Source organism: Nicotiana tomentosiformis, chromosome 1, assembly GCF_000390325.3.
Source record: "Nicotiana tomentosiformis chromosome 1, ASM39032v3, whole genome shotgun sequence".
Classification (NCBI taxonomy): domain Eukaryota; kingdom Viridiplantae; phylum Streptophyta; class Magnoliopsida; order Solanales; family Solanaceae; genus Nicotiana; species Nicotiana tomentosiformis.
Window position 1 is genome coordinate 3,574,128 of NC_090812.1, and position 21,398 is coordinate 3,595,525.

Here is a 21,398-nt window from a genome sequence, read left to right on the forward strand (position 1 = left end):
TCTATTTTATAATTTTATATTAATATTTGAATTAAATGAAATTTAAAGTAGTTAAAGTTTCTCGTAATAAATATTTCAAATCTATTTAAGTAATAATGATTTAAGAGTGGATCTTTGCTTAAATTTTTTTTTTTATTTGACGCTCAAAATCACTTATTTTAAAAAGATTGGCCAAACAAAATTATTTCTATAATATTAACAAAAGTATTTCTCGAATGTTTTGATCAAACACAATATGCTACTATCTAAAAATATTTTGTTTTGAAGTTTCATTTGACAATAATCGTTTTCAAAATAAATAAATTTGAAAACTAGGCCGCACATGCACTCTAAAAGAAATTTACTTCATTAATTTTCTAACATAATAACAATTAAGCGAAATAAATACTAAATAATTGAATAATCATAAAACCTCTTTTCTTCAAACCTTTCCACCTCAAATAGTCTGTTCTTTTTCCTTTCCTAGCTCCATTATTCATTTCTTTTCAAGATTGCTATTCTCATTTTGTTTGTTTCCTCTTTCTTTTTTATAATCTCTAGGACTCGGTACGTAGCAGATCGAAAGTTTCAAATAAATAAATCAAATTTTCGTAAAGTCGATAAAGAGTAGATCGACAAATTTCGAGGGCTTTCTCTTTCATTTCTCTTCTTTTCTTCCTCTTCTTCTTCTTCTTCTTCTTCTTCTTTCCCGCAAGGAAAAAAAAGAAAAGAAAAGCAAAGGGCTTTTGTGGGTTGCGGAAAAAATATTCACAAAATCTATTCAAGAAATATATTGGAAAAAAGGTTCTTATTTCTTGAAGTTGAAATTTTGAGTTGTAGAAAATGAGTTCTTCGGATCTGGTAGCAGCGAGCGCACAGGGTAATCTGGATGAGCAGATTTCTCAGCTAATGCAGTGCAAGCCTCTCTCTGAGCCTGATGTATTTACTTCTATCTTTTCTTTATTTACACATTTTTTCATTTCTGGATCTGAGATGATATTTATTTTCTTTATATCCTCTTGCTGTTTGTTTTAAAAAAAAGAAATCTTTTCTAGGATCAATATTATTTATAAAGGATTAATATAACGTATTTGCTGATACTTCAGAATATAGATTGGATTCTTGAGATTTCTTTATATACTCATTGAACTCTGAACTTGTTGTGAGTCATTTAATGTTAAATATTTTTTTTAAAAATCATCCTTTTTGGCAAATTCTGAGTTGAGTTTGTAAAGGAAGCAAATTCTTTTCTGTAAAAATGATATATATGTTCTGTTTTTTGGCAATGTAATAATTTTTATTACATTTGAGTAATAGTTGTCTATTCCTTTGATGTTTGGCAAAGCACTGTCCGAAGTTTCACAAAGGGTAGAAGTTTCAAATCATTTTTGTTGATTTAGTCCACTCGTGAGTGTTGTTTGGTTTCTCAAGTTGCCAGAGTTCTGCTTGCTATATTCTAATATTCTCTTTCGGGGAGCTTGCAGTTATTCCAGTGTGGAATTTCTGTAATAAGCTCGTGATATTAGACTGACCATGAAGCTCAATTGATTGCAAATTATCTCTTTGGATATGATGTTTCATGCATTGTTTCTTTATTTTCTATTCGGTGTTAGTGTATGTCAGCAGAATGAAAAAGGTATTCACAGCTAATCTCTCGTGTGCTCTGATTTAGGTTAGAGCATTATGCGAGAAGGCCAAAGAGATACTAATGGAAGAAAGTAATGTTCAGGTATAAACTTTTACATGCTCAAAAATTTTCTGTTGCTTTGTACTGAGTGTTCGAAAATTACTACCAAGATGTAGGCTCTTCTCACTGCTCTTATCCCCGTCTTTTTGAAAAGTTATATCTATTTTGGTTATATGGCAGTTACAGTTCAGTACAAATAGATGCACTTTTTTGTCTTTTACCAGTTATAAAAAGTCCCACGGTTTGTGCTCGCTTTTCTCCTTTTTGCCTTCTTTTATTTCAAGATCTAAGTGATGACTAGTTATTTTTCCCCTTGTGACAAGAGTATTCTTACCGCATATCTGTATGATGCACTGATCTGCTTATATTAGCTATAAATTTATGTCTTCCGATTTCATGAGATTATGTATTTACTCTTTGGCCTGAATTTGATTTGTTCTTATTTACGATAGACCCTTGTGGTCCGGCCCTTCCCCGGACCCCGCGCATAGCGGGGGCTTAGTGCACCGGGCTGCTGCCCTCTTTGGCCTGATTTTGATTTGTTCTTATTTTTTGTTTTGCAGCCAGTAAAAAGCCCTGTGACTATATGTGGTGATATCCATGGACAATTCCATGATCTCGCCGAGCTTTTTAGGATTGGCGGACAGGTAATTGCTAATTTCTTCTTGGTGTAGACACTTTTATTACTAATTTTCTTTGGATGATGGATAAAGGCATTTGTTTATGTAGGTATAAGAAAAAAATGTTGGAATAAAAAGGAAAAGATTATGTCTAATTTTTTTATATAACCGTGGTGTCCGGGCCAGCTTGCACACAGAAAGGGAAAAACTAATTTGAGTGTCAAGATGCAATTAGTTCATCTTAAGAATAGAAATCTCTCTTACCAAACACTGTTAAATTGGAGGTGGCAGGTGGTTAATTTACAGCATTACAGCATATATGTTTGCGTTGTTAAATGGCTGTCTTCTTATGTTTGTACCATGAGATTTTCTTCTATGATATGATAATAAAACGTGATGGATATTAGACATTTATAGGTTTACCTTTCTAGTACGAATCTAGCTTGCAATAGCAACACGTGCTGTTTGATTACTGTATCAATTTCATTTCAAGCCCATTTGTACTTATTAGTGGCTTGACTTTGCTGGCCACTGCATTTATGCATGGGAAATTACAGAGACGTACCGTCGTTTGTTTTCTTTTATTATGGAGACCGAAATAGTCGTGGATAACTAGATTATAAGATCCTTCTGGATGAGTTTAGAGAATCTTATTCTCTCTCCTTTTCTTAATTGAAGAAATAATTGGAAAATAGGAAGGTAAGTGCATGTAAAAATCACCCATCTGAACGGTGTCAAACTTTAGGCACTTAGTTGCATAATTGGGCTTGTTTTCTTTGAAAACTAAGGGAAGTTAGAAAAAGCAAAGCAAAGTGGAGGGGGATTCCCAATTGAGTTCCCATCTGCCTAAACCTTGGTGGGTTTATTGGTGCGAGGTAACAGGTGGGCACAAGCTAGTCTGAACACCACTGCTATTAAAAGAAAAGGTAAGGGGGGGAGGGGAATGTGAAGGAAAGTTTTTTTCTTTCATTTGTTTGGTTGAGTGGAAATAAGTAGACACAAATATATGATAAGCTTCACCTTTGTTGAAATAATTAATGTGAGCCCAAGAGGAAAAGAAAGGTTTTATCTTTTTCTCTCTCTCCGAGGATATATAAAGCTAACTAGGTAAAATAAAAACTTGTGACTTTCCATTGACTAGTTTCTGAACATAGTCATCATTCTCATAGAGGGATTATATCCATGTAATTTTCATGATACCTTTATTATGTCTAATGCATTTATTACGTATCTGATCATGTTCTTATTTCAGTTTAATTTTCTTATTGGCAGTGTCCAGATACAAATTATCTGTTTATGGGCGATTACGTCGACCGTGGATACTATTCAGTTGAAACTGTTACCGTAAGTAAATAAAGAATGTCTTAATCTGTTGCATTTGTTGCATATAATTTCACGTGAGATTCCAAATGTAGTAATAGTTTCTCCATATAAATATATATGGGGAGATTGCTGTATTTATTCATTTGAATTGGTGATGGTAAAGGATTCTGCTGGAATCATGTAATGTTGAGATTTTCCTTTACATAAGTTTTTGACCAGTTGTTGAGTACTCATGTAGGGTATAGTAAGCAGGTAAAAATTAAAAAACAAAAACAGAATAATACCTTCACATGCTTTTTTTCCTTCTTTTAGTTAAGTTCAAAACAAACTATCTTGTCTTCACTCATTTCAATTACTACTATACTAAATAATCCCTAGCTCCCTTCAATGTGATCATCTATCCGAACTTCCATTATCTCAATGCTGGTCGAGGGATGCTGAATAAAATTGGATGTGGAATATGTCATATGATTGTTCTATGTCTTCTCGATTTTAAAAGGGCAGCCCGGTGCACAAGGCATCCCGCGTTCATGCAGGGTCCGAGGAAGGGCTGCTTCCAAGGGGTGTGATGTAGACAACCTACCATAATGCAAGCATTAATGGCTGCTTCATTGGCTCGAACACGTGACCTATAGGTCTTCTTGATTTTATCTCTTAAAACATACGAGGGCTTTCCACCTTTTCATTATCTATAATAGCGTCTGATTTATTAGGTCAAGACCTGCATTTATCTGAATAACTTTTGGCTTAAAATCTGAGTAGCTGAAGAGTTCATGTAAACTTGATTTTACAGCTATTGGTAGCTCTGAAAGTACGTTATCCTCAGCGATTAACAATTCTCAGAGGAAATCATGAAAGCCGACAGGTATCAATGAGATTATTTTTTGAGATCTCTTGCTTAGTTTAATATTGTTGGGCCAATTGTTTCATTTTGCTTTCTGGTTTAATCATCCTTTTCACTGGAGTTGAAACAGATTTCTGGTTAGAATTAGTTTAAATAGTTTATCTTACAGCCTTACATATAGGTTCATCTCCATTCTAGCTAATACTGGTGCATTGATGGTTTCCTCATGATCTTTTATAATAGATCTTCTCATTCATTCCATTTTTCGTTGTGATTTTCTTTTTCCCCTCTTTGCTCCAATCTTTTTATATAAGTTCTCCCCTCCTTGGGATTGGGGGTTGATGGCTGTGGACAGGAATGGCCATGTACAGGACATTGACTTTGACAATTGATTTTTTTTTTAGTAGCACCTGGTTAAAGCTATTCTCACAAGATCTTTGTTACACTCCATATATCTCTATCCAATGAATATCTTCTAGCATAATTTTCTGGTAGAATTTCTGCTAGGTGCTTTGACTTCCAACCTTGATTTGGGATTGAGGCATACTAGATTGATTGCTTGAGTTCCAACCCTGGCCCAGCATTTCTGAGCTTTCATTTACCTTGATTTTCAAAGTGTTATTTGCTAACTCTGGCCCAGTTTACCTGTTTTTGGATTACATTTTGGTGTCAATTTCCTCCATTTTCAAGGAGTACTTGGTCACTGGCAAACTGATGGGAGGAAGATGTCATAGCTTTCTGTTGACTGAGGATATAGTGAAAATTTAACGAGGAACTTTTTTCTCTCTGGCTCTTTTAAAGTAAGCTAATCTTTTGCTGAATGCCATTTTCTGAATGTTACATCCTTAATGCAGATCACACAAGTCTATGGGTTCTATGATGAATGCTTGCGGAAGTGAGTTCTTTAGACTATGGTGCTATATCCAGTCCCAAGTAAATTCTATCTTGCTGTTAATGTTGCTTAATGTTTGGTAAAACTTAGCTGACTTCATTCCGAAGATAAGCATGTGAACACCAGACCATGTAAAGGTCAGGTGTTCTACACTTCTCTTATTTGTTGAGCACAGGACATCTATATATAGAATTTATCGCCGAGAGAAAAATCTGGAAACTAAAAGCACCTACTGGGAAAAAGGGGAAGACAAAATCTGAAATAGTAATAATAAGTAAAAAAAGAGTTCATGACTCGTAACAAGGCTTCTTTACCATATACCAAGTTTAGTGTTTGCTGTTGCATTATGTCTCATACATTGATTTTTCTCTTATAACAGTTTTTATGCATTAAGAAATATTATATATATTTGTCAAATGCTGGTTGAGTACTCATAAGCCTATTTGATAAAGCTGCAAGCTAAATACTGCTCCTAAAGTTAGGAGTGGCTTCCAGTTTATCCTCACTAGTTCATTTAATTGTTCATTCTTTTTTTATGAATTTGCTGTGTCAAATTCTTAGCTTTTATAAGAAGGCCAGGCTATACCCTCCTTTCAAACTGTAACTTTTACATCTACAAGTGGTAATGAGAACTTGGAATTTTAAAAAAAAAAAATTCATTCTTGTGTGCTAAAGTTATATGTGGAAGGTTTTTATAATTGTTACCCTTTCATGATATTTGGGGGTGTGGAGTGGGGAATGGAATTAATGCCCATAAGGAGGCAGATCTATAAAAATTGCTTTCGGGGGGCGAGAAATATTGTGTTGTTTGACTTTTTTGTCCTTGCTCTTTTATACCTGTTTAATACTTCTTTATCTGTTAGGATTTATTCTGATTTAATTTTAGCTAGCTGCATATATTTTGCCTGCACACAGATATGAGAGCTTATACTTAGATATAGAGCTGATTTCTGTGGCTCTGGTTGATGGTGTGGTCATTTGTGTATTCTCTTCCTCTTGTATACATCTGATGCTGATATGTAAAGCATTTTGTTTTCTTGACAGGTACGGCAATGCTAATGTCTGGAAAACATTTACTGATCTATTTGATTATTTACCTTTGACAGCATTGGTTAGTTAATCATCACTCTTGAAACTTTATCCAAAAATAAAGAAAGACAATCATCACTCTTGATTAATCTTTACATTCTTTTACACCATCTTATCTTAACAGCAATGTGTAGCCTGCTATAACATTACCTTGTATCCGAGCTCATAGTTTAAGCTTTTTACATTGTCTTATAAACTTTTCCTAAAACTATTAAATCTACACAGTAGCTGCTTAAAGATGTCCCTTAATTCCTGTTGTCTAAAGTGTTAGTTTCTTGTTTGTTGATGGAAGCTATCAGGCACTGCTTCATGTTCTCCTGCTTAATGAGCTGCTTCACTTTTCTTACTCATACATTCTTCAGTAACTTGTAAATGCCAAACAAATAAAACAGAGAGCTTCATGGAAAGCAATAGAAAATTATTGTACCAACTTAGATCAGATAATGCTAGGCAGTTGCAGCCCCAAACCTAGACTTTTCAAGCCAGACAATCTAGAAAATTGGGATTTGGGGGGGGGGGGGAGGGGGGAGGAGCTGGAGGTGGGTTGTTTGGAAGATGGACTAAGAGCTTATTCCTCTTAGCATTCCTTCTTTCTCTTCTTACGACACTGTTTATCCAAATCTCTATTACGAGGGGGAATGTCTGCATTTAAGAGGTTCCACTATTTGCAGGACGGAAATAAACCTTCAACAGGGTGCTACTGCTTTGTGGTTCACATTAATTTCATAGGAATTTAATGCAAGTTAGAATTTCCTCATTTCTTTAGGAAAGAATAGCAGAGGATTTATTAAGGGCATGCATTCTTAGAATTAATTTTGGAAAAATGCCTTCTTCTTGTTAGCTCAACATCTGCATTCCAATATCAGAAGCCATGGCTAGGTTGAATACTTCGCTGTAGATTAATCGTCTGTACCAAGTTTTCCTACATTCTATCCGGCAAGTGCAGTTGCTTCAGATTGGCTTCTGTGGTTTTGGAAGATACAACTGCCTGTTGATGACCCATTTGATATATTTATGACTGCACTTGGACATTTACCATGATAAATCTCTCTTGTAAGTGGAAGAATTCGCTTTCGTTTACTCGTGTTGCCAATGTCAAATTCTAGGTTGAATCCGAAATTTTTTGTTTGCATGGAGGATTATCTCCATCTATTGAAACCCTTGATAATGTAAGAAGTTTTGACCGTGTCCAAGAAGTCCCCCATGAAGGGGCCATGTGCGATCTTTTGTGGTCAGACCCAGATGATCGTTGTGGTTGGGGGATGTCACCCCGCGGTGCTGGATACACTTTTGGGCAGGTATTTTTACTGTATACTTGAGGGTTCTTATTTCCATCCTCTATTCCTGAGGATTTTTTTTCAGATTTTCATCTCGCAAACAAATAAATGCCGCACCTGCCTGTAATACAGGACATCTCTGAGCAATTTCACCATACCAACAATCTAAAGCTGATAGCTCGAGCTCATCAGCTGGTCATGGAGGGATATAACTGGAGCCATGTAACTTAAATTACTTCCTCCTTTTTATACATCTTACGATACCATTCCTTTGAAAGTCCCTTGAGATTGTAACATCTGCCACAGGAACAAAAGGTTGTCACTATTTTTAGTGCACCAAATTATTGTTATCGATGTGGAAACATGGCCTCTATTTTGGAGGTTGACGACTGCAGAGGGCACACGTTTATCCAGGTGCTTATCCGTCTTTCTCCTTTGAGAAATGCCTTTTGTTATAATCTAACTTTGAGTCTTATATTCCCAGAATTAAGCCTTAAATCTACTGACATCTCGCTGCAATTTTTGAATGTAACTGTGAAATGTAAGGTCTAATGTGGTCAATTAATTACAAACCATGTCATTGCAGTTTGATCCAGCTCCAAGAAGGGGAGAACCGGATGTAACACGACGAACCCCTGATTACTTCTTATAAAATGGAGAACCATTTCCGTTGTCTACCAATAGCTGGTTTTGCTATATTTTCCATCTGCTGTCGAGATATGAGCATAATTATGGCAAAGCTATCTACTCTTGGGAGGTAATCCATGGACTAAGAAGCTTGTAATATGCTAGGCCAGGTCCCCTTGGTTTAAGTCATATTCTAACCTATGTTAGGAATATTAGAGTGGGGAAATGCAGCCAGCAAAGCTGTATTGTATCATTTCATGGAGACTTCTTTTCGGTTGTTCCATTCATGTTTTGATCTTCAGTCTTAGTGTGATATTTCTCTCAAAGTTGTCATATGTTGTTGCAAGGAAGTACGTTGTGTAAAGTCAAAAATCCACTTTACAGTGTAACTTTTACCTTGTTAATGCAGCTGATCCTTTCTTGTGAAATTGGTTTCTTTTCTTTGTGATGATCAGCACTTGATGTAGTTAGACCATCTAGATGATTATAGTTGTAGACTTCATCCGGAGGATGCAAATTCAGTTGATTTGATGAAGACATGGTCTTCCATAATAGCTGGGGGGTTGTTGCTATAGTTTGCCCTAATCATTGAGTATGCAATTCTGAAATCATTGATATTGATCAATAAGTTCAGTACAGTATGGATCATGCTTTGTTACTTTAGAAGCTATTTAGTGATATAAATTTCAGACACTGAACGGAAGTCTAGTTGTTGATTGAGAATATTCAAAAATTTAATGGTGCGACCCTCTATATGCAGTAGGTCCTAGCAGGTACTATTGGAATAGTCATCAAAAAAGAAGTGCCACTGTTTTGTTAAAATAGCCCCGCGCCAGACTTTTGAATCAATAGGAATTCTGGCAACGTGCTTCAAAAGTCTGGCGTGGGGTTATTTTCCCCACTTTTCTTTACGGGGGCAAAATTTAAACGGTGGCACCAAACAATCCTTTTTGTGCAATTGCCCGATAGTCATTACTAGTTTTGCATCCTATTATAAAAAAATTACTGAGTTATTTGTTCATTCTTTTGAATTGTTAAAAATTGGTTGGAGGTGAATGTGCGAACATTATTACATTAATGAAAGAGTTTTGATTTCTTTCTAATAAAAACTGAACCAAATCAGAACATGAAGAACACGCCTATTTGACGGGATAGACAAACCAAACTTGCTATGCTGCAAGTTACTAGCAGTTATTTTATTAAGAAGATGACATTGCACACTAATGAGAGGATTTAGTAATTCAGCTTCAACATAGAACTGAGGCCGCCATCTACAGCCAAATTATGACCGCTAATGTAAGCGGATTCATCTGACGCCAAGAAAAGTGCTGCTTGTGCTATATGTTCCGTGCTCAACGTAACACCTTTCAAGTGACCATTTCCAGATATTCCAGCTTCCAACGAAGCGGCATCATTGCAGCCGTAGGCTTTGCATACGAGTGGCGTCGCAATGCCATAAGGCGACACGCCGTTCACCCTGACACCGTGCAGTCCTAGCTCGCGCGCCGCTGCTTTCACAATGCCTACGACTGCGTGCTTCGACGCTACGTAGGCCAACGAGGCTGCCCCAGCAAGAATAGACTCAATGCTCGCGTTGCATATGATGGAGCCTCTAACTTGTTTAGCAACCATGACTCGAGCTGCATGCTTGACGGCTAATGCCGTACCTCGCACGTTGAGGGCCATTGTTTTGTCAAAGGCCGTCATATCCATGTCGAGAACGCTGCAGAAGTTCAGCGTTCCGACATTGCTAAACATGATGTCGAGAGTGCCGTATTTTTCAACAGCGTAGGCGACAGTTTCCTCGACTTGTTTCTCGTCAGTGACGTCGCAGTGGCGGTAGCTGGCCTTGTCTGTTCCAATGGACGCCACTACTTGGAGACCAAGTTCGTCTTGAATATCGGCAATTACCACGCGAGCCCCATGTTCCACAAACAATCTTGCAGTTGCTTCACCTATACCACTTGCTGCACCCGTAATTACAGCCACTTTGCCCTCCAATCTAGTGCAATAAAATGAATAAACCAAATATTACTAAGTTTTAATTTTGTGATGCATGCACATTTTACACTTCAAATTTGTACCAAGCTAAATAATTTGCATCTTTTCCAAATGCATGTATAAAGTAAAATGGAGTAGACATGTACGCTAGAGACGTCCTGCTGATGGTGATAGGATGTTATTAACTGATTAAACGACACAGATTTGAGACAGCTAGCTAATTCAAATGAGCAAGAGACCAAAGACAAAAAGAAATTAAAAGGACAATTGGCACTATGTATATAATTACCTGAGCTTATTTGCCATTGCGAGTACAAGATGAACTTCCTTGTTGCAACAACTGGTTAAATTACTTGGTTTTTATAGAGGCGTCTGCTGGCTGAGATTCCCCTCCAGCTACAGGACAATAACGTCTCCTCTGCATCCACAAATATATATTAATCCGGTTGCCGAATTGAACTGTTGTATTCAGTGCTTTTTTCTTTTCTTTTTTTGGGGGAAGTTCTCCATTTAATTTTGTTGCTTCCTCAAAACTAACACAGGGCGGGTAATGGGCATTCATGAAATTAAGTATGCAGATATATATATATATATATATATATATATATATATATATATATGATTAACACTTGGTAGACATGCAATATAAACCAGAATGCAAAAAACACTTGGTAGGCATGCAATATAATTGTTCTCTTCAACCACAATGCAGAAACACTCTTACATTCAATAATACTATATACTCCCTCCGTTTCAAAAAAAAAAAAAAAAAACCTTTCATTTTTTACGAATTCAAATAAGGTTTTCTTTGATTATGATTTTTGCAAATAGTTTTTAAGCTATGGTAACCTATAGTGCTTCTCAAAAGATGTCAATTTTATTTTAAAAAATTAAAAGAATCTATGTGAATTCACACCAAAAATTAGTTAATTTAACTCTAGTATTCAAACAAATTGGAACAAATGGAGTATTAAATACTGAGGCAACAGATGCCGTTTATGGCATCGATATTGACTAGTTCGGCTAGATTTTTACAAACACTAAACAACATAGGTCTTAATACATGGACCCCTTCTTTGTCCGCCAGCATCCTAGACTCAACAAAGGTGGGGGAACAGCAAAACGTAACAATTTATTCATTAAATGTATTTTATTTTTGAATTCATGAACTTTCTTTACTGTCTCTCGTTAATCAATATTTTGGACACTGCCATTCAAATATTTCTGTCACCACATTTATATTCATCGCAGTTTCGGGCATGTGAAGAGAAAAAACTTAAATGCCACAGTAAGAAGGTGTGAGCGATAAATTTTGGTGGGTATGAGAAGAGGTAGAGGGAGACCAAAGAAGTGTTGGGAAGAGGTGATCAGGTAGAACATGATGCGACTTCAACTTACCAAGGACATGACCCTTGATAGGAGGGTGTGAAGGTCGAGAATTAGGATAGAAGCTTAGTCCAACGTATTTCTATTCCGTACGGGGTTATCATGATTAGTCTGGTAGTGTCTTGTTCTAAGATTGCTAGTGTTACATGTTGTTTTCCTACGATCTGCTTCAGTTACTAGTATCTTGTTGTTGTTACTGCTCGTTGTTATTACTTCCTTCCATCTATTTTCCTGGCTTTTAGATTAATTGCTATTGTTATCTTTCTGGCTTTTGTTGTTGATATTGCTTGTTTCTATTATTTCTTTTCATCTTTCTTGAGTCGAGACGTGCATTTCGGCGAAGCTATAGAATACAAATTATCGAGAAGCTTTTAAGCAACTGTATAATATAACTGGGAATAGACTATGAACAATAAAAAGAGGAAAACACATTAAACCTAATGTATTTCGTAACATGGAAAAACTAAATAAAGACATACGTAGATGTGTAGGAGTAATACATAGGTTCTCAGCATTACTATTCCAGGTGTTTGTTATTCCTAGCAATGCGTAGATGTTAGTAAAGATTAATGTTTTGCTATATATGCAGCAAATTTGCTTATAATTTATGTTATACTCGATCTCTTTCGCCTATGCACATAATCAATCTGGTAAAATATTTCTAAATACTTATTGTTACTTTAAAAATCCTGTTTTATTTCTCTTGATGCAAGAGGTGTCAATGTTAGCCTATGCTCAACTCGTCTAAAGTTAGATAGGTTATTATTTGAATGGGATACGGGTAATTATGGACGGTTCAAAATGGGCTAAACTCAAGATGGATTGCCAAAGATTGGGCTAAAAGAGTGAAACCCAATCAATATTTTCTTTTGAGAAGAATTAACCTAAATAGCTTCTCACCCAACTGCTTAATCTAAAAATAGTCGGCTGATGTATAATATAAGTATAATCTATATGTAATATGTGTATAGTTATATATAATCAATATATAATTTATGTATACTGGCTAGAAAAAATAGATAGTGAATCTAACAGGCTATTCATGCAAAAATCCCTTAGTTTGAACAAAACTAGTTAGTACTAATTTTCGACATAATGTATAAACAATAAAGAATGGTGATGTTACTATGCTTTTTCTGTCCCAAAAGTCTATCGAAAATAGTCTCTCTAGCGTAGGAATAAGGCTGCGTATACACTTCCTCCCCAGACTCCACTTCTGGATTACACTGAATTTTTTGTTGTTGTCGTCGTAGTAGTATCAAAAATAAAGAATGGAATAACTGGACAGAGAGAAAAAAATTGACCCGATCATAGGTGATCCAACTCACATCTACTTTTACTTGGCAGTCTAAATTTCGCTAATGGTGTCAAGAAATTTTTACCCTATTAATGTGGTTTAACCTTTAATAATAAGTTAGTTATCAATTTATTAAATTATTAATTAATGCTCATGGTTAAAATTACCTATAATTATTTTATAAGTGACATGATTATATAAATCTTGTTTAAATTTATGGAACTTATGTAAGCCGTTCTTTCAAGAAAATTAAGGAGCATGAGAAGGAAAAGCAATTACTAAAGGCTCAACGAGAGAGCAGTGCCCATTTAGAATGAAATGTTCTTACAATACATGTATTACTTTGAACCAAAAGGAAAATACATGTATTACTACCATGAAATCAATTTATAAACTATGATGAATAACTAATTGATATGAACCTTCGTTGTTTCTATTCAATTTGTTTTATAATGGCATCGAAGAAAATATTAAACTTTTCGAGAAAATGGTAAAATTGTAGTTTAGAAACTAAAAAGAAAATTATATAGCTATAGATCATAGAATCGTATAGGGTTAAGAGATATGGACGGACTTTTTTGAGCACATGGGAATCATCAATATATTTAACTATTGCTAGCCTTTTTCAGATAATTAAGCTGTCTGGATATAAATTTTGGCAACCTTTTAAATAAAAAAAATAAAAAACATTATTTGTTCATGGAAATTAACCAGATTTTTGAAAAACAATTGAATTTTTCTTTTCTAGTTCCAAAAACTGGCCCTTCCACTCATAAAACTTCACAATTTTTCAAGTAAAATGCATGTTCAAACACAACTTCAACTTCCAAAAATTATTTTTAAACACAACTTCAAAAATTCTTTTTTTGAGTTTCAACCAAATCTATGTCCAAATGCTAGCTAAATATTTTTGGTTTATTTTCCTTCAAATTTGGTGAAAATAGCACGGGCTAGCTAGTTTTCGGACTGGTAAAAAATAATCATCGTTTGCAAAGTCATTGAAAAATAGCTACTATTTTGCCGAAACACGAAAATTTACAGCATAATATGCTGGATTATGGAGCTCATGCGTATAAACTTCCAGCATATTATGTTGGAACTCCAGTACACGAAAAGCTCCAACACAATATGCTGGATTATGGAGCTGCTGCGTATAAACTTCCAGCATATTATGTTGGAACTCCAACACATTATGCTGGAATCTCATATATAAAAATTTCGAACTCCAGCATATTATGCTGGAATTTTTCCGGATTTTTAAGGGTATTTTTGTTCAGATTTTATCTTTACTTAAAAAAGTGGATGAATTTCAATTACTTTTAAAACCGTGACTATTTTTAAATTACCAGTTGTAAATCTGATTTCTAGAAAGATGGTCTATGATTGAAGAAAGTGTCCTCAAGCAAAAAATTCAGGACTATGTGGATCAAGTTAGGCGACTCAAATACAAAGTACTTTGCAGCAGTAGTGAAGGAAAGGAATCATAGAAAGCATATAGTGGAACTTACCTCCTTGACATGTATCAAGTTAACTGATCCAGATGACATCAAGGAGAAGATTATACAATTTTATAAAGGTCTGATGGGGTCGTCTGCCCCAAGCTTACCGGCAGTTAATAAAGTTACAATGCCGAGAGGACCAATGCTAACACAAGCACAAAAAGTTGAACTATGTGCACCAGTCTTTGAGCTAGAAATATATGAGGGACTGACCTCTATTGGAGATGATAAAGCCCCGGGTATTGATTGTTTTAATGCATACATTTCTTTAAGAAAACATGGTATATCATTAAAGAGGAAGTGATAGCAGCTGATAAAGAGTTCTTTAGCATTGGGAAGATGTTCAGAGCTTGTAATTGTACCTCAATCACATTAGTTCCCAAAAATGCAAATCCTACTACAATCAAAGAGTATAGGCCAATTGCTTGTTGTACAGTGCTATACAAGTTGATATCTAAGATCCTAGCCTCAAGAATGCAAAAAGTTATAGCCACTATCATCTGTGATGCTCAGGCAGGATTTATCCCGGAAAGAAAAATTGCAGATAACATTATATTAGGGGTGAATGCTTTTATATTTGTTGAATGATTTTTAATATATTTAACTTATATTAAAAGAAAAATACTTTTAAATTTTATTTTATTGCCTGTAATAACAAATTTTTAAGATTATTTATTTACTTATAATATTAACTATTAAGTAAATCTATTGATGTCCTTATTCGTAATTTGATATTTAAAAGTATTTTTTGAAAATCTTGACCAAACACAAATTATTGCTCAAAAGTGCTTTTCAGAGTGATTAGCCAGACACAAACTGCTTCTCTCCGAAAGTACTTTTTTCAAAAGAACTTTTAAAAAAAGCACTTCTCAAAATTAAACTTGGCCAAACATGCTATAAAGCTGATTGATTCATACTGTCGAAGCTATATCTGGTCGGGAACAAGTGTTATCACCTAAAAAGCTCTAGTTGCCTGGGAAAGAATGTGTACTCCAAAGTCAATGGGAGGACTAAATTTGATCAACTTGCACATTTGGAAAAAGTTTGCTGTAGCAATGACCTATTGGGATCTTGCTCATAAGCAAGATAAATTACGGGTCTGATGGATTCATTCCTATTACGTCAAAGAGCAACAACTGACTGAGATGTTAGTGCCAAATCAAGCATGTTGGATAGTCAGACAAATCATTGATGCTAGGAGAATACTAGAGCAAGTTCAGTGTAATCCTACTCCTAAAAGAAGCTTAATAAGGAGCATATATCTTCAACCGCTGCACCAATATCCAAGAGTTCCATGGAAAAGTCTAGTCTTCCAGAATGCTGCTAGACCAAAGGCAAGATTCACTATGTGGCTCCAGCTGCATAGAAGACTGCTAACCTGTGATAGGCTTGTTAAATGAGGATTAGCTATGACATTGAGTTGTGTTTTCTGTCAAAGCGCTGATGAAACATGTGAGCATCTATTTGTTCAATGTGTGTTTACCAGGAATCTATGGAACAAGCTAATGCAATGGTTACAGAGAGGTCCAGTACTACCTATGCACTGGGAACAATTTGTGGAATGGGCAATAAAGAATTTCAAGGAAAGAACTCAAGTAGCTCAAGCATATAAGATGGTGTAAGCCGAGTGTATCCATGCCATTTGGATGGAGAGAAACCAACGAATATTTGAGAAGTAGAGTACCAATTGGGACAACATTGCGAAGCAGATTGCTTATGTCTGCAATGTCCGAGCTACTCCAGGAACTAGAGCTATGCTACAACACTATGTTTTCTAAGAATATTTTAGAATGTAGTAAACTATGTTATTGATCGGTGGTGTTTTGTCTTTGTTTAGATAGCTAGCTGTGTTTAAGCTAAGCTATGGGTTTGTAACTTTCCTACTGGTGATTAATGAAAGATTTAGTTACCCAAAAAAATAGAGAACACAAGAATGGTAAAAGAAAAAAGAAATGGGAGGTGTATGCAACTTTTAGTAACTACAAGGGCCAGTTTCTTTAAATTACAACTTACGAACTGACCATCAAGAAGGAAAAAAAGGATTTCAATATAGTACAAAAATCTTTTGCTTTCAAAAACTTCCTGGTATCAATATAAAAAGATGTCAGGTTACCACAATTGAAGAGTCACTATCTTGACTAGGGTCTATGGTAATTTATTTTTGGGATAAATCGTATCATGAGTATCATTTATTGAAGTACCTCTTTGTCCTTTAGTTTGGTTTCATTTCTTATGATATTTTCTGGCCAATTTGTCTCACTATCTAACTCGACTAAAAATTAGAAACAATTTCAAATGAATAATCAGAGAAAAACGTAAGTGGGAAAAGTGTTTTTTCCTTGTAATGAAAAATAATTTTCACAAAAAATATTGTGGAAAATTTTGGCCTAGCTAATAAGCAGCGGTGACTACTTACAAATACGAGTTGTCGTCAAAAAATGAACAGCCATGCGCATTAAGGCCAAGTTAATATAGGTTTTGCTTTGCTAATTTCGGCGTAGTATGCCAGGTGGTGAATTGAACTGAAGAAATTCCTCAGTTTATAAAGTTTTTCTAAAATTATTCCCAAACATTTTTTTCAAAAACTTAGGACCAGAATAATCACATTTAATAATTTAGGGAATCCAAAACCGTGCAGTTGAAACAAACAATAGTTGGCAATGTCACGTATAGGGGCATTACTACCTTTTTAGTTGAATCTTGTCTTTTACTTCTGGGCTTCTGGTTGTACTCTCTGATATCTGCGCCCATTCCTGATTCCCGTCTCTCTTCTTATTTCTGCAACTCTCTGTCAGCTAAAGACCACATCCCCATTTGACACGTGTCCTTCAGCTCTACCTCCAATGTCACCGTTTTGAGATTCCCCCTCAAAACTCACTCTTCCCCATACTTCTCTCAAATCTTGCAGCTGCTATTCCATTTGTTCCCCCCCCCCCCTTTACTTTCTTCTTCTTTACACTGCCATGTTTGTTACTCTTTCTTTGTTCCTTGTGCTTCAGTTTCTGAACTCTGTTCCTCTTCTTCCTCATTGTAATACTAATGGCGTCTCTAACGCCTGGTATTTTGCTTAAACTCTTGCAACACCTCGATGATAAACAAACCAAAGTTGCTGGTGAACACCGCGCTGCTCTTCTTCAGGCAAGTCACATGCCCCCTTATTTTAAGCTCCTTCCAAAAAATAAATTTTTTTTCATTCATGTTTAATCCACCGCTAGGCCTGCCATTAGTGCATTTATACATATCTAACACGTTGTTAAGGACATTTTTTTATTTTTTATTTAATGGGGTTTTCAGGTAATTAGTATAGTTCCATCACTAGATGATGATCCATGGAAAAGCAGGGGATTTTATCTAAGGGTATCAGATTCTCAGCATTCAGCTTACGTTTCTGTATCAGAAGAAGATGTTGAGTTGATACTGAGTGACAAGATCCAACTCGGTCAGTTCATTCACGTGAACCGGCTTGACTCCGGTTCCCCTGTTCCGGTTCTCCGTGGCGTGAAGCCGGTTCCCAAGAGGCGTCCATGTGTTGGAGATCCTAAAGATTTGATCTCCAGTGATTTTTTGACTGCCAGGAGCCGACCCGACCCGAAAAGGGGGAAGAAGAATGCTGAAGTGAAAAGGGTCGAGGCTAAAACCAAGGTGAACAGAGTGGTTGTGAGTGAAGATAGGGATATAAAAGCAAGAAGGCAATCCATTGGAAATGGGAAGGTGGAGGGGTTAGAGATGAGGAGATTGAGTTTGGATTCAGTGAGAAAAGGATGGGACAGGAGCCCTGGTGAGAAAAATGGTGGTGGAGCTACACCTAGGTCCAAATCCAAAAGCGGGTTCTCGGGTTCGGATTCTGTAAGTTACCCCACTTGTAGGTTTTTGATGGACTTTTGGCAGAATGTGACTTCATTTATTTTAGGCTTGAGAAAGTAGTAAAGTTTTACTTTTTAGGTGTTAGTTTTGCGCTTTAATGTTGTTATCAACTGTATTATTATTACTGTTTATCTATACCATTACTGCTATGTTTGGTAGGAGGGTCCTTTTTTTTTCTTCCTCTTTTTAGGTCAATACACTTATTAATCTATTAAACCTAGGGAAGAAATGGTCAGACAATAATGCACTAGGTTATTTTCACTGTCCTTGTCTGTTTCTTGGTTAGCAAAAAAATTACGATGATATTAAAGAGTAAGGGGAAAAAGATTAAAAAAAAAGATCTTTTTCCTAAAATTCCCCTTTCCTTCAAGAGAAAAAATTCCCCGATATAATAAAAAAAGTAAGAAGGGTTCCAAACCATATAGAGGTTCTTTCGGTTCGATAATGGATGAACGGATGAATTGGTTACTGGATCAATCTGTTCATGCTAAATCCTGATATTGTAACACAATGTTGTAGCTCATGTTACCTTGGCTGTTTCGTCACCTTGGAAATGCTAAGAACTGTATCCTGTAGTTACATGGCTTGCTCCTGTATGGCTTCTCATAGTATCTTATAGAGCACGGATAGTGAATCATCAGGAATCATGTTACTGGTGCTGTTTTTATCTGAAGAATCTGAAATTTTAGTTAGCCATTTTATATTGACCAAGTCCTTTTAAGAAAAATATCATGCCTATGTCGTGTTGATTGTGTTTGAATTGGATGAGTCGATATTTTGCAGCTTCCTTATGTGAAGAAGCCTTCATTTGACAAAGTTTCAACACCAAGGCATTCAACTGCAAGCATTTCACCACTTACAAACAAGAATATTATTGTCTCACCAAGATCAATTACCAAGCCCACAAGAAAAGATCTAGAGCTTTTACAAGATGAGACTCTTCCATACAATCTGACTAAGGTGGCACTCAGTTTTAAGAATTGGTCTGACTCAAGGATTTCATGGAGTTCACTTCCATCAACGGTTCGTGATCTTGGCAAGGTACATAAGGAATATGAAGTTATAGTTTTTAGTCTATGTTAGTACTATGCTTGTTTATCAAATTGCGAATTATAATCTCTTCAGGAAGTTACAAGTTATAGGAATGTCGCGTGTCTGTCTGCTATGCATGCACTGGAAGAAGCTGCTGCTGCTGAAGGTGTAATCCAGTGCATGAGGTAAATGGTTCATCTTTTCTTTTTGATATCTCTACTTACTTCACGTATTTTATATGGATACTTGACTAGAGACTACTGGAACGTAAGCTCTACTTTTGAGCATATATGAAATACATCATTTATTGATGTGTATTCATACATAAATTCCAAGTAATGTCTTGTTTGCTTAGCTCTACTATACGGCTATATAGCCCAATCTTGATTAGATATTTCCATTTTCATTCACTACATTTCGCTCCACCGAGTGTTCATACTACAATGCTATCTTGCAACAGGTACATAGTTTATATATGGGATCCATGCTAGACTATGTGTTAGGATCAATGTATACCTTTCTTTAATAGTTGCCCATTGGCTCGTGTTATGCACATGAATAATTACCCAAAAGTAATCATCAGATTGAATTTTTAAGGGCAACATTCTTCAGGCGTTGTTGCCAAGGATTGGTTATTATATAAATACTGCCTTGAACTGATATTGTGATATAAAATCTCCACTGTGGTGATAACTTCTTTTTTGTCTGAATTATGTTCAGTCCTTAAGACATAAAAGGTAAGACACTTTCCTTACCAGCTACCTCTTTACAGTATGTTTGCAGAACTATGTGAATCATCGAAGAAAGTACCTGCTGGACAGCTGGTGGAGCAATATTTGAACCTTCATGAAAACATGCAGAAAGCGGCGGCTGTTGTTAAATCATTGGTGATGAGAAGAACTCTTGAAGCAAAAGGCAGTGACAAGTTCTTTCTGCAGAATCCCTTTCCAGAAATTTGCCATAATTTTACAAATAAGAATGCTGCCTCTTGGATTCAAGCTGCAATTGATTCCGAGCTTTCCAATTTCTGTTTGTTCATAAAGGAAGGCAAGAAGGGGAATTTAGATAATGAAAAGTCTCATTATGTTATATTAGAGAACAATCGTAAGAATAGTGAAGCAGAGAACCAGTCACCTAAAAACAAGCAAAGCCCTAAAACCAATGGGCCATCTGGTCCTGATTCTAGTGGAAGAAGATCGGTATCTCAATTGAAGCAGCATTTACCAGCTACAAGAAGAACGAACATTGAAAGAGAACAATGGTTCAAAGGGAGTGGGCTGAAGGAGGCTGCAATTTTAGCAGAAAAGTTGCTTGCTTCGTCTCGTGCTTGGTTCTTGAACTTTTTAGAAGATTCTTTGAACAAGGGATTTGGGCTGAATACCGTGGAAGGGAATTCTGAAATTGCAGGTCTTCTTGGTCAGCTGAAAAGGGTCAATCAGTGGTTGGATGACATGGTTCAGTTAGGAAGCCAAGTAGATGAGAGGGTGGAAGGATTAAGAAAGAAGTTATATAGATTTTTGCTTGATCATGTTGACTCCTCCATTCTTGGAGGTAAGTAATCGGCATTGGTCTTTACTCTTGACTACTAACAGCCTGGAAATCTGGTTGTTCTTTACTGATGCCATTAGATTTAGATATTTTCTGGTAACATGAATATGGTCATTAACACCATTCCTAGTTGATTGTCTTATCTTTCTGACTGCTGCAGCATTAACTTAGCAGAGGCTCTAAGAAATTTAGAGTAGATATAGCTAGTGATTCAGTATCCAAATGTATAGAAGAAGTTAGCTTCATTGCTTCTTTGAACTGGGGAACTTAACGTAAATCAGAGATTTTCCACATAGTTGGCTATCCAAATTCTCTCTCCCCCCCCCCCCCCCAAACCACCACACACACACACACACACCATATTTGCCATGAATTTTCATTTGGGAAGTTTGAGCCTCTTTATAGTTTTTGTTTAACCATCTGGTATCCCGTA

At 36.0% G+C, this 21,398-nt stretch overlaps 3 protein-coding genes across 3 annotated transcripts; 2 read left to right on the top strand and 1 right to left on the bottom strand.

Moving 5' to 3' along the window:
• Positions 1-465: 465 nt before the first annotated feature.
• On the top strand, positions 466-8,766 carry LOC104112604 (serine/threonine-protein phosphatase PP2A-5 catalytic subunit). Its single transcript, XM_009622573.3, has 11 exons — positions 466-918; positions 1,652-1,708; positions 2,230-2,313; positions 3,559-3,630; positions 4,403-4,474; positions 5,308-5,348; positions 6,390-6,456; positions 7,541-7,732; positions 7,844-7,933; positions 8,018-8,125; positions 8,298-8,766. Exons 1-11 carry the CDS (start codon positions 823-825, stop codon positions 8,361-8,363), a joined length of 945 nt encoding a protein of 314 aa, XP_009620868.1. The 5' UTR covers positions 466-822; the 3' UTR covers positions 8,364-8,766.
• Positions 8,767-9,492: 726 nt separating this feature from the next.
• Positions 9,493-10,775, bottom strand: LOC104112603 (short-chain dehydrogenase reductase 3b-like). Its single transcript, XM_009622572.4, has 2 exons — positions 10,629-10,775; positions 9,493-10,340 (listed from the first exon to the last, which is right to left on the bottom strand). Exons 1-2 carry the CDS (start codon positions 10,643-10,645, stop codon positions 9,572-9,574), a joined length of 786 nt encoding a protein of 261 aa, XP_009620867.1. The 5' UTR covers positions 10,646-10,775; the 3' UTR covers positions 9,493-9,571.
• A 6,752-nt stretch (positions 10,776-17,527) lies between these two features.
• Positions 17,528-21,088, top strand: LOC104112605 (uncharacterized). The gene is made up of 5 exons (XM_009622574.4): positions 17,528-17,659; positions 17,816-18,367; positions 19,169-19,426; positions 19,511-19,602; positions 20,190-21,088. Exons 1-5 carry the CDS (start codon positions 17,561-17,563, stop codon positions 20,974-20,976), a joined length of 1,788 nt encoding a protein of 595 aa, XP_009620869.1. The 5' UTR covers positions 17,528-17,560; the 3' UTR covers positions 20,977-21,088.
• The last annotated feature ends 310 nt before the right edge of the window (positions 21,089-21,398 follow it).

Coding starts and splice junctions, on each gene's coding strand:
- LOC104112604 (XM_009622573.3), top strand. CDS start 823: ATGAGTTCTTCGGATCTGGTAGCAGCGAGCGCACAGGGTAATCTGGAT. Junction 3,631..4,402: donor ATTCAGTTGAAACTGTTACC/GTAAGTAAATAA, acceptor TTGATTTTACAG/CTATTGGTAGCTCTGAAAGT. Junction 5,349..6,389: donor TATGATGAATGCTTGCGGAA/GTGAGTTCTTTA, acceptor TTTTCTTGACAG/GTACGGCAATGCTAATGTCT.
- LOC104112605 (XM_009622574.4), top strand. CDS start 17,561: ATGGCGTCTCTAACGCCTGGTATTTTGCTTAAACTCTTGCAACACCTC. Junction 17,660..17,815: donor ACCGCGCTGCTCTTCTTCAG/GCAAGTCACATG, acceptor TGGGGTTTTCAG/GTAATTAGTATAGTTCCATC. Junction 19,603..20,189: donor GGTGTAATCCAGTGCATGAG/GTAAATGGTTCA, acceptor ACCTCTTTACAG/TATGTTTGCAGAACTATGTG.